The 16599-nt window shown below is 40.0% G+C and overlaps 1 protein-coding gene and 1 non-coding gene across 2 annotated transcripts; both read right to left on the bottom strand.

The window, feature by feature from the left end:
• Positions 1-8056: 8056 nt before the first annotated feature.
• Positions 8057-12232, bottom strand: LOC111797484. The gene is made up of 5 exons (XM_023680493.1): positions 12138-12232; positions 11260-11530; positions 10986-11196; positions 9695-10464; positions 8057-8263 (listed from the first exon to the last, which is right to left on the bottom strand). Exons 1-5 carry the CDS (start codon positions 12230-12232, stop codon positions 8057-8059), a joined length of 1554 nt encoding a protein of 517 aa, XP_023536261.1.
• A 388-nt stretch (positions 12233-12620) lies between these two features.
• Positions 12621-12707, bottom strand: TRNAS-GGA. The gene has a single exon. It is a non-coding gene; the product is annotated as a tRNA-Ser (tRNA).
• Between the last annotated feature and the right edge of the window lie 3892 nt (positions 12708-16599).

Here is a 16599-nt window from a genome sequence, read left to right as displayed (position 1 = left end):
AAAGAAAAACAGAAACCTGAAGGCCACATGTTTGAACGAGGAAGAGAGAATAAACATTGATACGAGGGAATGGTCTTGTTCATGAATGAGACGAGGATAATCTTGTTGCGTACAAGAATACAAGGTGCTGCCTGCATAAACTTCTTTTTCTTGTCCTTTTTATGTCAGAAAGATAGGGAAGCCGCCCACCTTTCGTTAGCAACAACTAATCAAGAACAATGGTAGTAGGTCACTTTTCGTTCTCTAGAATAATTATTTGTAACGTTTATATTCAAGATTTGAATTGAAAAGATGAAAAATTTAGTGGAGAAGATGTAAAACACTCGTGTTTATACAAATTCGTTAACGTCAAATCTATTCTAGTATTGCTCTTTTAGATTATCTTAATTCATGAATTTAAAGAAGTCTCGTTAACTCGAGAGAAAATAGAATACACTAATACGAAGGATCAGCACGCTATTCTTAGTTTCCTATAATACACTTGTTTTTGTATCGAACCATGCTCACCGCTAACGGATACTGTTCTCTTTGGACTTTCTCTTTTGGGCTTGGCTTCTACTCAAAGTTTTTAAATCGCGTATGCTAGTGAGAAGTTTCTACACCCTTGTATAGAATGTTAAGTTCTCCTCTTCAACTGTCCTCAACCGATGTGGAATCTCATAGTCTACCGCCTTTTGGTACCCAGCATCCTTGATGACACTCATTCACTTCTTCAATCGATGTGGGATCTCCCAATCCACCCCCTTCCGGGCCTAGTGTCCTTGTTGATACACTGCCTCATTTCCATCCCGGTTCGCGACTCAGTGTAATAGCCCAAAAATAAATAAATAAACAAATAAAAATTATTATTATGTATAAAATAATAATAATAATAATAATAAATTAATAAATAAGTAAATAAAAAAAAAACTATTATTCCCTCTTTTCTCTCTGGTAAGTCACTTCCACAATTATCTCTCCTCGACCCATCCCACCTGCCAAAAAAAAAAGAGAAAGAAACAGAAAAACAACAATGGTCAGATCTGAGAACAAGTACAATGGCTATTGCAGATTTAGAGATTTTTGTCAGTTATTACGGTAAAATCCTATCTCAGATTTCGTTTTCCTCGATAGTTATGGTGATAAGAAATTAATTTAGGATCAAATCTTCTCTTCTATCTTTAACCGTCTTTAATAATCAGATCCCATATACAATTATTAGAGTTTTGTTAGCATTTTAATTATACAAAATAAGGTTATAAGTTAGATTCAATAAAATTTTAGGTGGCAAATCTATAAACTAAAAGATCGTAGCCTATACTTAAAATTGGTCAGTAATATCTGTTTACACAATTGAAAAACCTATTTACAGAGGGAGGGAGATTGAGGAAAGATTTGTTAAACAGTATTTAACCGTAAAAGAAATATCAGACCGGCAGTGAGCTCCTTTCAATTTTAAAACCTATTTAAAATGAAAAAGATTAGAGAGAGAGGGAGGGTGAGTAAGGAAAGATTTGTTAAACAGTATTTAACAATAATAGGAAATATCAGACGAGCTCCTTTCAATTTTGTGTAACAGAAAACATTCAGAATTTTGATTCGAGGCAGTGAGCTTCTTTAAATTTTGTCCAACAGAAAAGATCATAATGAGATAAAACTTGAAACTGATGTCATGAGCTCATATAGGTTGACTCGTATTTCAAAGGACGGAATCGAACTTTCATTAAAGATATATTTGTGACAACGACTTAAGCTATCCAGGTAAGTGACCTTACTATCGGCATGGTTATTTTTTGGTGTTGACACGTGCCCTGTGGTTCTGCACGTGTCATATATATTGATATGTGTGAATTGTCTGTGGATCGATATGCTTCCTATATGTTATGTTATGTTATATAATATGTGGATTGTATGATAATAATTATGGTACGATGTGCTCTAGGAGATGTTTGAGATAGGATACGAGAAGGATGCACAAAACAAAATGTAACGATAGGAGTAAGATACGTTCATGAAACGTTAAGGTTAGGTTACATACCGGAGTGCTATGGATAGGAGAGATTGATGAAAGAATACGGTTAGGTTATGGGTAGAAAGGGATAGGTTTGTGATAGATTGATAGAACGATAGCGTTAGGATACGTTCTTGTGACGATATGACTAAGGTACGTTACGTAATGATATATCTGTGATAGGTATAAGAACGTTAAGGCTATGGTAAGTTAGAGAACGATATGACTATGAAGTGTTTACGTTATGACTTGTTTATGATATGATACATTGTATGCTAGATTATTGTGCTTAAGTACGAAGTTATGTGAACGTGAATGTATGCTTTTAGTCTGATGTGATGTGTAATGCATGTAACGATGTGTGGTCCTTGAACGATTATGGCTTGTTTGTATGAATATTTGAATGTAACTGCATGAATTGTATGACATGAAATACGGTAAATTGCATGAAACATAATCCCGTTAGGAATATGTATGATATGTAAAGAAATGAGAATGAGAATGACATGTAAGCATGAAAACGTGACAGGGGGTTATGTTCATTAATGATAACTGTAGGACTAGTGGGACCTCATGCATATTGTGTGCTCATGCATTTGGGGGGATACCCCTATCCCATCACGAGGGTACGGACGCGTACATCCAATGGCAGGACAACGATCGTTATGCTTTGCATAGCGCTGCCGTGACGGTTCTAGTTTTAACGGGTCCCGGTAGGCCCCCAGAGCATGCCCACCGGCTAGGGACAGTGGCCCAGCGGTGTGCGAACTAGCTGGTGAGCCCATACTCGCACGTATGGGCTGCGTGTAGAGTATATGGTACACGTCCACGATTACCTGTTAGGATTACACCGTAGGGAAAACGAAACGAAACGAAACGAAACGAAACGAAACGAAACGAAACGAAAGATAGGTCCCATCATTTCATTGCATGTGATTGTTGCATTTAACCCCAATAGTGGGGTCACTTACTGAGTATTTCTTTAAATACTCAAGCCATGTGCTACTACATTTTTCAGGTTAAGGCAAGGCATTCCTGTACGGCTGACGACGGCATCGCAACTCGAGATCATGGCACATGCATAGGATAGTGGTATTTATTTTCTTAGACTTAGGATAGAATAGGATGTTTTAAACTTAAACGCTTATTTATTTTATTTCGGGTCTTTTGTTGTGTCGTTTTAAAGATGTTTTCGAAACACGTAAGTCCATGGCTGTGTTTTTAAGTTAAAGGTTATGTTTTATGGAATTTAAATGAAGTCTTCCGCATTCAATGTTTATGGTATGTATACAGTAGCGACCTTAAATTAAGTAGAAAATTTCGGGTCGTTACACTCAGCCTCCTCACTGCATATCGCCCGATGTCTGACTCTAATACATTTTGTAAAAGTTCAAACCCACCGCTAGCAAATATTGTCATATTTGGGCTTTCCCTTTTGAGCTTCCCCCTAATGATTTTAAAAACGTATCTGCTAGGGAGAGGTTTCTACACCCTTATAAAGAATGTTAAGTTCTCCTCCCCAACTATCCCCAACTGATGTTGAATCTCACAGATTCATCGAATACCTTTCTCCTAGTATTGCACTTGTGCTCCCCTTAAATCTTTTCACACGTCTCGACTCTTCTAACGCCTAAAGCATGCTACTACATGTTAACGGTTGGCTAAATCAACACAAGGAATTGAAATCAAAACTTTCAAGAAGAAGATTCAAAGAATACACCACGAAATGTTATGCTAACTCGAGGAAATTGTTATACAAAAAGTACCTCACTCCAGACTTGAATGTAAGTTTAGCTCATTCTTGAATACAAAGATTGTAGAACTAGAAATGAAGGCATGATGAAATAAATTCAACTAAGGTAGTCAAAAAAAAAAAAAAAAAAAAAAAAAAAAAAAAACTTCTTTGGCTTCCATCAACTCGTTAATAGTGGTTTGTCACACCAATATGTTAAAACTTGGGATTACTTCCGGTCTTCAACCATTCGAAGTTCTACTATATCATAGATTACAATTGGACTCACACTTACACTACAAATCCTTTAAGGAGACCAACAAAAGCTACTTCTTGTCCCATGACCCAATAACTTGAGTTACAACTATGAATATATACCCTCCATTTCACTCAAGAACAAAGAAATATTGCCCTCTAACATGAATCAAAGAAATGTTACTTCCTCACAACTACTCATAAAATTCACAAGAAAGTTTTAAAATAAAAGGGCCACACTAAAAAAAAAAAAAACAAAGTGTTAGACGAACACGACTCTCCACAATGGTATGATATTGTCCACTTTAAGCATAAGCTCTCATGGCTTTGCTTTGGACTTCCCCAAAATGCCTCATACCAATAGTGTTAGTATTCCTCACTTATAAACCCATGATCATTCCCTAAATTAGTCGATGTGGGACTTCCATCATCCAACACAAAGTATTTTGGGGCAATGTACAATTTTACAGAAAGGATAATGTCTATTTTGCCGGTTACTTATGACATCAACCTCACGATTTTAAAATGCGTTTATTAGGGAGAGATTTTCACATCTTTATAAGAAATGTTTCGTTCCCCTCTTCAACCGAGGTGGGATCAAATAAATTCTCTTTTATTTTGTCAAGGAAGAGACCTATATAGATGGTCTTAGACTTTTTGAAACATTATTTATGACCGTACATATACCAACTATTAAATAACGAATACACTTAATATATGTATAATCTTAAATCTAATTTTAAGATGTATTCAATGAATTTTTTAGATTTTGCATTTTAAAAATTTGTTCATGTGTAGCCATATAATTAATGATGAATTAAGTTTATTTGCTAATAGAGTAAGCGATATTTTTATATAAAAAAAAGCACGTGAGCATTATGACAATGTCTCCTAATGTTTTGACATCGCGATAATGTCTCCTAACATTTTGATCCTGTGAAAATTAGCGTCAAGGGACCGTTCTGTGCATATTTTTTTGTTGAAAGGTTCGCGACGTTAGCCTTAAGAAGATACTTCCAACATTTAAACACTATGAGAAGGTGTAGCACTCTGTCTATGTCTTGCAACAATGTTGTCATGCTCTCCGCAGCTTCTTGAAGCACAATTTTAGACCCACACTTCTCATACTCCTCGAATTCAGAGTCGTGGGGAGTCTACTTTTGTTATGAATATCAATGAGAATACATACCTTTGATTCCGATTCTATTTCTATTTCTCATTCTTAACATGGTATCAGAGCACCGATCTTTGTATTTTTAAATATCAAAATTTCTTCTTGATTTAAGGTTTGGTATCAAAGTCAAAGCCAAACCCTAACTCAATCAATGAAGTCTTTACAGCCGCCGATCATCCATCATGATAAGTTTGATCGTGAAAAGTATCTTCAAATTTCTCACCAAGCTCAAAGGTGGCATATTCAAGATGTTAGTATTTTCTTTCACAACCTCTCAAGTGATCCAGAGCACTTATCTTGGTGTCATTCTCAAATACAAGTTGAGTGTTATTGACCTACACTCTTTATTTTCACTAGGAAGACAAAAATGTTACTGACCTACACTCTCTTCTCAAAGATAAGTTGAGTGTTATTGACCTACACTCATTTTCACTACTGGGAAGACAAGTGTTATTGACCTACACTCGTAAGGACAACTTGGATGTTATTGACCTACACTCGTAAAGACAACTTGGGTTTTATTGACCTACACTCGTAAAGACAAGTTGGATGTGATTAACATACACTCTTCAACTTGAGGGAAAGGGTTGAGATATAATATTTGGAGTATATATTATTTATGGAATATCTTAGATATTATATCTTAATATTCTTTCATTTATAGTATATTTTATTATTCTCACTATTTAATTAGTTTATATTTTCTTATTTGTAGGTATTAGTTGGTAGCTTGTATCTATTGAAAGGTTATGAATATCAATGAGAATACATACTTTGATTCCAATTCTATTTCTATTTCTCAGTCTTAACAATCAATGAGAAGTGTGTGGAAGATCAATGGAGTATAAGTTAAAACCATGTGAGCTCTAATTTGAGGTAGACGCTATAATAAATTTGTAAAATTATATATTGAGAGACCTATGATGTTAAAAAGTAGTGCAAAAGCTATTATATTGCTGTAATCCTTTCGTGCTAAAAGCAAATTAAACTCCTAAAATGTTATTGTTGAGGAGATCGTTGGTCCTATTAAGGTACATGAGGAGAGACTTCGTTGTTGGGATATGGAGCCTGATGTCTATTTATACTAAAATATATGGTAGAAAAGCTATATTTAGTAAATGGAAACCATATATATACCCCATTAGTCGGTGCTTTCAAAATGTACTTTTTCATTCCCTATATTCTCTCTTGGTGTACATACTTGAAGTCATCAATAAAACCTTTAGCCAATATTTCTCCTTGAATTTTCTCTCTTCTGTTCTTTGTGTTCATCTTGATTGAGTGTGTACGTTGTTGAGCGATCCTAACAACTGGTATCAGAGTGAGGCGAGATTCACCACAATCTGTGAAGATGGAAAGTTCAAGGATTGGAATTGAAAAGTTTGATGGATCCGATTTCAGTTTCTGGAAGATACAGATTGAAGATTGTATGTACCCCCTGTTGGGGTGAAGCCGGATACCATGACCACGGAGTAGTGGAAGCTCAAGGATCGTCAGGTTCTAGTGTTGACCTGGTTGACGTTGTCCAGAAATGTGGCGTTCAACATCATCAAGGAGAAGACAACGTGAGATTTGTTGAAGGCGCTGTCGAATATGTACGAGAAACCATCGGCTATGAATAAGGTATATTTGATGCAGAGGCTGTTCAATCTACAAATGTCTGAACGTGGATCTGTTGCTAATCATATAAATCAATTCAATATGATTGTAAGTCAATCGAGTTTGGTGGAAATTAATTTCGAGGATGAAATTAAAGCATTGATTTTGATGTAATCTTTACCCGAGTCGTGGGATACTGTTGTTGCCGCAATAAACAGTTCACGAGGATCTGATAAACTAAAGTTCGATGAAATTCGAGATGTAGTTCTCAACAAAAGTATTCAAAAACGAGAAATCGGAGATTCATCAAGTAATGCTCTCAATGTTGATCGAAAGGGAAGAAGTAAATTAAAGGGCCCAAACAATGGGCGATCAAAATCAAAGAACCGAAAAAAATCTCCAAATAAACCAAACATAAAGTGTTGGAGTTCTGGAGAAAAATGTCACTTTCGGATAGATTGTACAAGATAAAAGAGGATGAATAATCACAAATAAGAGGATGACGATGATTCTATAAATTTAGCAGAAGACATTAGGGATGCTCTAATTCTCAGCATGGACAGTTTGATTGAATCCTAGATTTGGATACAGGTGCATCTTTTCTTAAATCTCCAAATAAAGAGTTGTTTTGAAAATTCAAGTCTGGAAGTTTCGAGAAGGTGTATCTCGCCAACAACAAAGATTTGAAGATTGAAGGAAAAGAAGATGTCTGCATAAAATCTCTGGCAAGAAATCAGTGGACATTAAAGAATGTCAGATATATTCCTAGTCTCAAGAAGAACATGATCTCTATTGGTCAATTGGATAACACAGGTTATGCAACAAAGTTTGGGAAGAGTTCGTGGAAGATTGTGAATGGTGCTATGGTGGTAGCACGTGGCACAAAATCTTGAACCTTATACACCACTGCAGGGTGTATGAGCATAGCTGCTGTTGCTGAGAGTGCTTCAACTACAAGTCTATGGCATAATAGACTTGGACATATGAGTGTTAAAGGAATGAAGATGCTGACTGTAGAAGAAGTTTTGGAAGGTTTGAAATCTTTTGATATGAGTCTTTGTAAGAACTACATTATGAGCAAAAAGAAACAAGTTAGCTTCACAAAGACTCTTAGAGAATTGAAGAAAAGTACTGGGTCAACGAAGCAAATGGGAGTTGAGGTTGAGTTGCTGAATGATTCAGCTAGTGATGTTGTAGCAAATACTCAAGAAACTCCTGATATTGTTGCTGAGGAACTAGAAGTGAAGCAAATGGGAGTTGAGGTTGAGTTGCTGAAAGATACACCTAGTGATGTTGCAGCGAATACTCAAGAAACTTCTGAGACTGTTGCTGAGGAACCAAAAGCGAAACGAGCGACACTTGAGAAGGTGTTGAAAAGATCATCCAGAGCCATAAAAAACTCTTGAGACTGTTGCTGAGACCCTACAGTTGGAGGATACAACCAGGTGGGAGCAAGCAATGGATGATGGGATGTGTAGGCTTTAGAAAAGCGTTGCTCTTTCATCTGCTGAGGCTGAGTACGTGGCAATAATTGAAGTTGGAAAGGAGATGATATGGATGATAGACTATCTAGAAGAATTAGGCAAGAATCTGCGCGAGAAGATTCTTCAAGTAGATAGTTAAAGTGTCATGCAGTTGGTGAGAAACCCAGTCTATCATTCAAAGACAGAACACAAAAGACGATACCATTTCACTTGGAGGTTAGTGGAAGATAGTGATGTGTTTGGAGTATATAGAGGGTGCAAAAAATCCAACAAACATGTTGTGTTGAGGTTGGAACATTGAGATTGTGGAAAGCCTAAGTGGTATGGTGCAGATTAAGAATGAAATTCTTGGTTGATTGGATCCGTCTCGAAGTGGGAGATTGTTGGGATATAGAGCCTGATGCCTATTTATAGTAAAAGATCTGGTAGAGATAGAGTAGATATTTCTTAAAGATATGATAGAGATCTCAACAACTACCCCACTCACAAAATTTACGTTCTTCATTCTTTGTATTCTCTCTTAGTGTACATGTTGACTTCTGCCAAAACGTCGACGAAAACCAAACGGCCGAAGAAAGTTCCTTCGAAGAAATAATAGCGAAAAGTAAAAAGAGAAAGAGAGAGAATTTGCTGAAGACCCGATGTTTATTTCTCATTCAGTTGAATTCTTTAAATAACAAACCTAATTACAAAATAGAAAGAGTGGGCTAAAACTTCGCCCAAAGTTAACAAAAAATGGCCGGCCAAATTTACGCTCTTCCATTAGCGTGAATTCAGAGATTTAAAAGGTCAAAACAACTTAACTAAATTTAAGGACCATAGCTTTTATTTAATAATCTTCTCCTAAAAGCTGTGCTATATCTACCTTATTATTTGAACTCCGATCTTTGAGCGTAGTTCTTCAAATTTTACCCGCGCCAGGGACTTGGTGAAAATATCTCCAAGTTGTTCCTCTGTTCGGATGAAATTAATTTTGACGAGCCATCGATCTGCACATTCTCGAATGTAGTGGAATCTAATTTCTATGTGCTTGCTCTGGTCGTGCAAAACTGGATTTTTTATCAGGGAGATCGTAGCTTTATTGTCCACGTAGGCATTGGTGGATCGCTTTCTCTCCCGATGAGTTCGTCCATTAGTCGCGCAAGTCAGACCGCCTGTGTTGCTGCCAACGAAGCGTCGATGTATTCTGCTTCGCAGGAAGACAAAGCAACTACCTTCTATTTTGTTGATTGCCAGCAGATCGCGCCGCCTGAGAGAAAGTAGATCATTCCGCTGGTGCTCTTACGATCATCAACGTCACCGACCATGTCACTATCACTATAGCCGACCAACTTGATTTTCTCCTTTCCTCTCCCTGCGCAGTATCTTACACCCCAGCCTCTGGTTCCGGGTACATAGCGCAGGATGCGCTTGACAGCCACTAGATGCTCTTCCCTAGGTGCTTCCATAAACCTACTCACATATCCAACAGAATAAGCAAGAACAGGATGAGTGTTTACCAAATAGCGCAGACTCCCAAAAATGTTGCGGTAATTGGTGGAGTCGACTGTCGTCGTAGTGCCGGCCTTCCTTAGTTGGAGCCGGGCCTCCATTGGCGTCCTTGTAGGATTACTGTCCGCAAGTCTAGTTGTGTCCAACAGCTTCTTCGCGTACGCACTTCGGCAGATGGAGATGCCAGTAGAATTCTGTTGCACTTTGATGCTGAGGTAGTAGCTGAGCACGCTGAGTTCGCTCATCTTGAAGTTATTTGACATCTCCTTCTTGAACCTTTCGAGGTCTTCCATGTTGCCTCCAGTGATTATGAGGTCATCGACGTACACTCCCAAGATCAGTCGCTGCTTGCCATGGCCGTGCGTGTACATGCCATGCGCAGAGGCACAGCGCTTGAACTTCAGTGATAGTAGGTTACTGTTGAGCTTCGCGTTCCAGGCTCGTGGGGCCTGCTGAAGCGCGTAGAGTGCCTTGTGCAGGCGCAGTACCTTACTGGGGTTGTCATTGTCCAGGAAGCCAGGTGGTTGTCGAACGTAGACGGTCTTCTTCAGCTCTCCGTTAAGGAAAGCAGACTTCACGTCCATATGGTGAACCTCCCAAGAGCAATGTGCCGCAATTACCAGCAAAAGACGGACGAATTCTAACCTTGCCACCGGCGCAAATACCTCTTCGAAGTCCACTCCTTGCTTCTGGACGTAGCCCTTCACCACCAGACGGACCTTGTGCTTCACAACTTCTCCTTTTTCGTTGTGCTTCAGTTTGAAGACCCATTTGAGACCTATGGCTCGATGTCCCGGGGGCATATCCTCTAGACTCCACGTCTGGTTCTTGGTGATGGATGTCATCTCCTCCTGCATTGCCTTCAGCCAGCACGGGTTCGTTTCTACTTCAGCCAAGGCGTTCGGTTCATCTGCACTGATGGCATGCAGTTTGGCCACTTCTTTGAGCTCGCGCGCTGCAAGTCCAGGTGGTTCACCTCCTCCCACTAGGTTGTCCATCCTCCGGTACCTGGCCACCAGATCATCATCGTGATCGGCATCCAACGTCGAATCCACAGTCCGTGGTGTTGTGAACTCCACTGGTTCAGGGGGTGCACCTGCTGGCGGCGGTGACGGTTCCTGATGCTGGGCTCCTCCTTCCGGCTCGGTGATGAGGTACTCCAATGTGAATTGATTTTGGTTGTGGTCTGCCTCGACCACGTCGTTCCACTGCCGGAAGGTGCTTTCGTCAAAGATGACGTCGCGAGATACGTGAGCTTACCCCCTACAGGATCATAGAGTCTGTACGCCTTGCGCCTGGGTTCATAGCCGATGAAGACGACCTTTAGCCCCCTGGGATCGAGCTTGGCAAGGTGGGGACGCGTTACCTTCATGTATGCGATGCAACCGAACATGCGGAGATGATGTACAACTGGCTTTTTGTTGTACCAGGCCTCATATGGCGTCTGATTTTGGCGCTCCACCACTCCGTTCTGTTGGGGGGAGTAGGGCGCCCGTTAGGTGCCGTTGTATTCCGAACTCGTCGCAGTACTTACCGAAACTTGCTGAGGTAAATTCTCTGCCTCGGTCTGTGTGCAGCACTCGCATCTTCTTCTCACATTCGGCCTCTGTGGTGTTGTGAACTCCACTGGTTCAGGGGGTGCACCTGCTGGCGGCGGTGACGGTTCTTGATGCTGGGCTCCTCCTTCTTCCGGCTCGGTGATGAGGTACTTCAATGTGAATTGATTTTGGTTGTGGTCTGCCTCGACCACGTCGTTCCACTGCCAGAATGTGCTTTCGTCAAAGATGACGTCGCGAGATACGTTTCTGTAGAACAAATCAAGAAAGGAACTCTTACTTTTGTGTATCATATACAGATACAATAGGATCCGTATATTGATCAAAGTCATCTAATTAGTCTTTGTTTTGTCGTACAATACTTTACTGGATTTCGCTTCAGTTATCATATTTATCATTTAGTTTTAATTTAGGTTTATGAAATTTAAATAAAATAAGGAGTCTTTATATCGCGTTATAGAGGGCCTCGTTTCAAAAAAATACGTCGTCTGGGGGCTTTACCGGGACTAACTAGTAAAAGGCCCAAAACCGGAAACGATCTTAAAAACCAATCGCGTTCCGGTAAAAAATCTCAATATCGTATTCGTTTAGAAGAAAAACAAAAATTGCGTTTTCATTATGGTCTTACAGAACGACAATTACTTAAATACGTTCGTATCGCCGGAAAAGCCAAAGGATCAACGGGTCAAGTTTTACTACAATTACTTGAAATGCGTTTGGATAACATCCTTTTTCGATTGGGTATGGCTTCGACTATTCCTCAAGCCCGCCAATTAGTTAATCATAGACATATTTTAGTTAATGGTTCTATAGTGGATATAGCAAGTTATCGTTGCAAACCCCGAGATATTATTACAGCAAAGGATGAAAAAAAATCGAGAGCACTGATTCAAAATTATCTTGATTCATCCCCGCTTCAGGAATTGCCAAAACATTTGACTCTTCAGCCATTGCAATATAAAGGATTAGTCAATCAAATAATAGATAGTAAATGGGTCAGTTTGAAAATAAATGAATTGCTCGTTGTAGAATATTATTCTCGTCAGACTTAAACCTAACTAAAAAACAAAGGTTCGGACAATTTCGTCCTCCCCTTCGCCGAAGTCTAAGTAAAGAGACTGAAGGAAAGTAAGGTTTTGATCCGGAAATTTTTCTATCATTCATGTATCATTGATCGGTAGGGGGATTTTCATCTCTTGTCCATTCTTTCCAGTCTTTTCGTTTCCGTACCATAAAAATTCGAAATAGAAAATCTATATCCAAGAAAAACCATTGGAATAATAGTATCCATTGTTATTTGATTTGATACATTGTGGTCAGTAACATTGTTGAATTAGTACGGAAAGAGAGGGATTCGAACCCTCGGTAAACAAAAGCCTACATAGCATTTCCAATGCTACGCCTTCAACCACTCGGCCATCTCTCCTACAGAATGATTATGGCCCAGAAACCGAGTTAATAGGGAGTCATTCATATTCAATTTTTTTTTTGATAGGCACGTCCAACCAATTCTAACTATAAAAAGAATTTTTTTTAACTATGTTTAATGGATACTTTTAGCTCATGATTCTATTTAGTTTTTTAAACTATGATTCCTTTTTTTATAAAAATTCGACTTTTACAGTTTTCGATTTTTCACCAACAACTCAAAATTTATGAATCATAGAATAATTAGTCGATTCTTTTTGCTCTTTGGATGGATCATAATTCAATCAAAAAAATTCTAGAATTACCCCAATCTGTAAGATAAATAAAATTCTTTTTTTCTTCAACTTTGCTGAAATCAGCAATAGTTCTCTTCATTCTGATCCTACTACATTTGGATGAAATTTCACCGGATTGAAATATTTCTTATGTTTTATTGATTCCTGTGAAATCAAAAAGAAACAATTTGAATATCGAGTGGGATTTTTTAATGAATCCGTTTTTATGTTATTTCGTACTATGCAATTCCTTTGTNCGTCTCTGCCACCTCACTTTTCGCTTGCAGGTGAATTCTCGGCTTAATCGTCTCTACCACCTCACTTTTCGCTTGCAGGTGAATTCTCGGCTTAACCGTCTCTGCCACCTCACTTTTCGCTTGCAGGTGAATTCTCTGCCTCGGTCTGTGTGCAACACTTCGCATCTCTGCCTCGGTCTGTGTGCAACACTTCGCATCTTCTTCTCACATTCGGCCTCTGCTCGCGCTTAACCGTCTCTACCACCTCACTTTTTGCTTGCAGGTGAATTCTCGGCTTAACCGTCTCTGCCACCTCACTTTTCGCTTGCAGGTGAATTCTCTGCCTCGGTCTGTGTGCAACACTTCGCATCTCTGCCTCGGTCTGTGTGCAACACTTCCCATCTTCTTCTCACATTCGGCCTCTGCTCGCGCTTAACCGTCTCTGCCACCTCACTTTTCGCTTGCAGGTGAATTCTCTGCCTCGGCCTGTGTGCAACACTTCGCATGTTCTTCTCACATTCGGACTCTGCTCGCGCTTTAATGTGCTTAACCGTCTCTGCCACCTCAGTTTTCGCTTGCAGGTGTATTCTCTGCCTGTGTGCAACACTTCGCATCTTCTTCTCACATTCGGCCGTCTCTGCCACCTCACTTTTCGCTTGCAGGTGAATTCTCTGCCTGTGTGCAACACTTCGCATCTTCTTCTCACATTCGGCCGTCTCTGCCACCTCACTTTTCGCTGGCAGGTGAATTCTCTGCCTCGGTCTACATTCGGCCGTCTCTGCCACCTCACTTTTCGCTTGCAGGTGAATTCTCTGCCTCGGTCTGTGTGCAACACTTCGCATCTTCTTCTCACATTCGGCCTCTGCTCGCGCTTTAATGCGCTTAACCGTCTCTGCCACCTCACTTTTCGCTTGCAGGTGAATTCTCTGCCTCGGTCGGTGTGCAACACTTCGCATCTTCTTCTCACATTCGGCCTCTGCTCGCGCTTTAATGCGCTTAACCGTCTCTGCCACCTCACTTTTCGCTTGCAGGTGAATTCTCTGCCTCGGTCGGTGTGCAACACTTCGCATCTTCTTCTCACATTCGGCCTCTGCTCGCGCTTTAATGCGCTTAACCGTCTCTGCCACCTCACTTTTCGCTTGCAGGTGAATTCTCTGCCTCGGTCTGTGTGCAACACTTCGCATCTTCTTCTCACATTCGGCCTCTGCTCGCGCTTTAATGCGCTTAACCGTCTCTGCCACCTCACTTTTCGCTTGCAGGTGAATTCTCTGCCTCGGTCTGTGTGCAACACTTCGCATCTTGATGGGCCCGGCTGACAAGTTGTGCTCTATCTCTAACCTGCGTGAGCCGTTGTCAATCATTTTGAGTAGCCCGCGATCGATGGAAATGAAGTAGCCTGCGCCTCATCGGAACAGGATGGTGCCGCCAAATTTCGGCGTCATGCGAATCCCTAAGTCGAGCTTGGAGAACGTAGATCTTCTAGGGCTCGGGTCATCATATGGTAGGTGGACTCCATTTTTCTTCCGTTGCTCGACGTAACGCAGTCTTTTGGTCACCTTTTCCTACCCAGGATAGAAATCGCGATGTGTGTATTTTCACGCTAACTTGACTGTTGATTTAACTTGGCTCTGATACCACTTGTTGACTTCTGGCAAAATGTCGACGAAAACCAAACGGCCGAAAAAAGTTCCTTCCAAGAAATAATAGCAGAAAGTAAAAAGAGAGAGGGAGAGAATTTGCTGAAGACCCGATGTTTATTAAATTACAAAAATAGATGGCCGGCCAAATTTACGCTCTTCCAATAGGATGGGTGAATTCAGAAATTTAAAAGATCAAAACAACTCAACTAAATTTAAGGACCATAGCTTTTATTTAATAGTACATACCTAAAATCATCGATAAAACCTTTAGCCAATATTCCTTCTTGAATTTTCTCTCTCCTGTTCTCTGTGTTCATCTTGATCGACTGTGTGCGTTGTTGATCGATCTTAACATTCGTGGCTATGAAGACAAAAAGGAGAAGAAACACTTCTTACTCATACATGAGGAGTGGCTCGCGCAGACGAAAAAAAATGATGTGGTTGACTTTACTTCTTCAATTACTAAGGGATGTGGCAGCCATAACAAGGAAAATAGAGGTCGTGAACGTGGCCACATATGTGGTGGCAGAGGATGATGTCTTTTGACTGAGGAAATCGATGTTGGTGAGAGGAAATTGTTGACGGAGGAAAAACAACCGAAGAAAATTTGTTGGAAGACGAATCAAAACAGAAAGCGTAAGAAAATAACCGAGAACAAAAGCTTGGGATTTGACTTTGGTGAAAAACGTATGAATGTTTTTCATTTAATTAGGCTATTTAAAACAAACTAAATTCTAAAAATGGCGGAAGTGGCTAACAAATCTTGCGCCTAAAAATTGCCCAAATGGCTAGCTAAAAAGGAGCTATTCGATCGTGTGCATCAATTCATATGACCTAAAAACAAGATTCAACTAACTAATTTTAAGGAAAACATGAAAAAAAAACCCAAATAATGAAAACGGCAGGCTTTTATCTAACAGAAGGAGGTCGTGACAATACCCCACAAACTCATGACAATGCCAACCCCTCGACGGACAAGAGTATGATCAAGTGTTACTCTCGATGGACAAGAGTATGATCAAGTGTTACTCTTGTGCAAAATGTAAGCACTATGTGGTAGAGTGCCGCAAGAAGAAGTGAGAGCTTGCATTAATGTTGGCTGATAAGATGCCTAACCTGTTGATGCTCAACGAAGAGAAGGTTGTGGTCATTCTCACAAAAGTAGAAGACCGAGTGGAGATCAACATTTGGTACCTTGACAACGAAGCAAGCAACCACATGACCGTAGATCGAACAAAGTTCAAGGAGATTGATGAAAAAATCATTGGAAATGTGAAGTTTGGTGATGGTTGAATTGCATATATCCAAGGCAAAGGATCCATCTTGTTCTAGTGCAAGAACGGCGACCAACATCTACTGACCAAGGTATATTATATCCCAAGCTTGAAGAGTAATATTATCATTCTTGGTCAGATGACAAAAGAAGGAAGTAGAGTGAAGTTAGCTGGCTCGTTCCTCAAGATGTTTGACAGAAACGAAACTTCGTTAATTAATGTAAAACGAGGGCATAGCCGCCGGTACAAGATACAATTGGAGACCAGCCTGCCCACCTCTCTACTGACGACATCTGTAAACCTTGCTTGGCTATGACATGCAAGACTTGAACACGTGAACTTTCAGGCAATCAAAATGATGAGAGAGAAGAAGATGGCTACGAGGCTACCTGAAATCATACACCCGAATCAACTATCAGAAAGTTGCCTAGTCTCTAACAAGCAAGATTGTAATTTTCAGCTCAA

This window comes from Cucurbita pepo, chromosome LG06, assembly GCF_002806865.2.
Source record: "Cucurbita pepo subsp. pepo cultivar mu-cu-16 chromosome LG06, ASM280686v2, whole genome shotgun sequence".
Lineage (NCBI taxonomy): Eukaryota > Viridiplantae > Streptophyta > Magnoliopsida > Cucurbitales > Cucurbitaceae > Cucurbita > Cucurbita pepo.
Note: the sequence above shows the minus strand (reverse complement) of the source record. Positions and strands in the feature narration are given on the sequence as shown.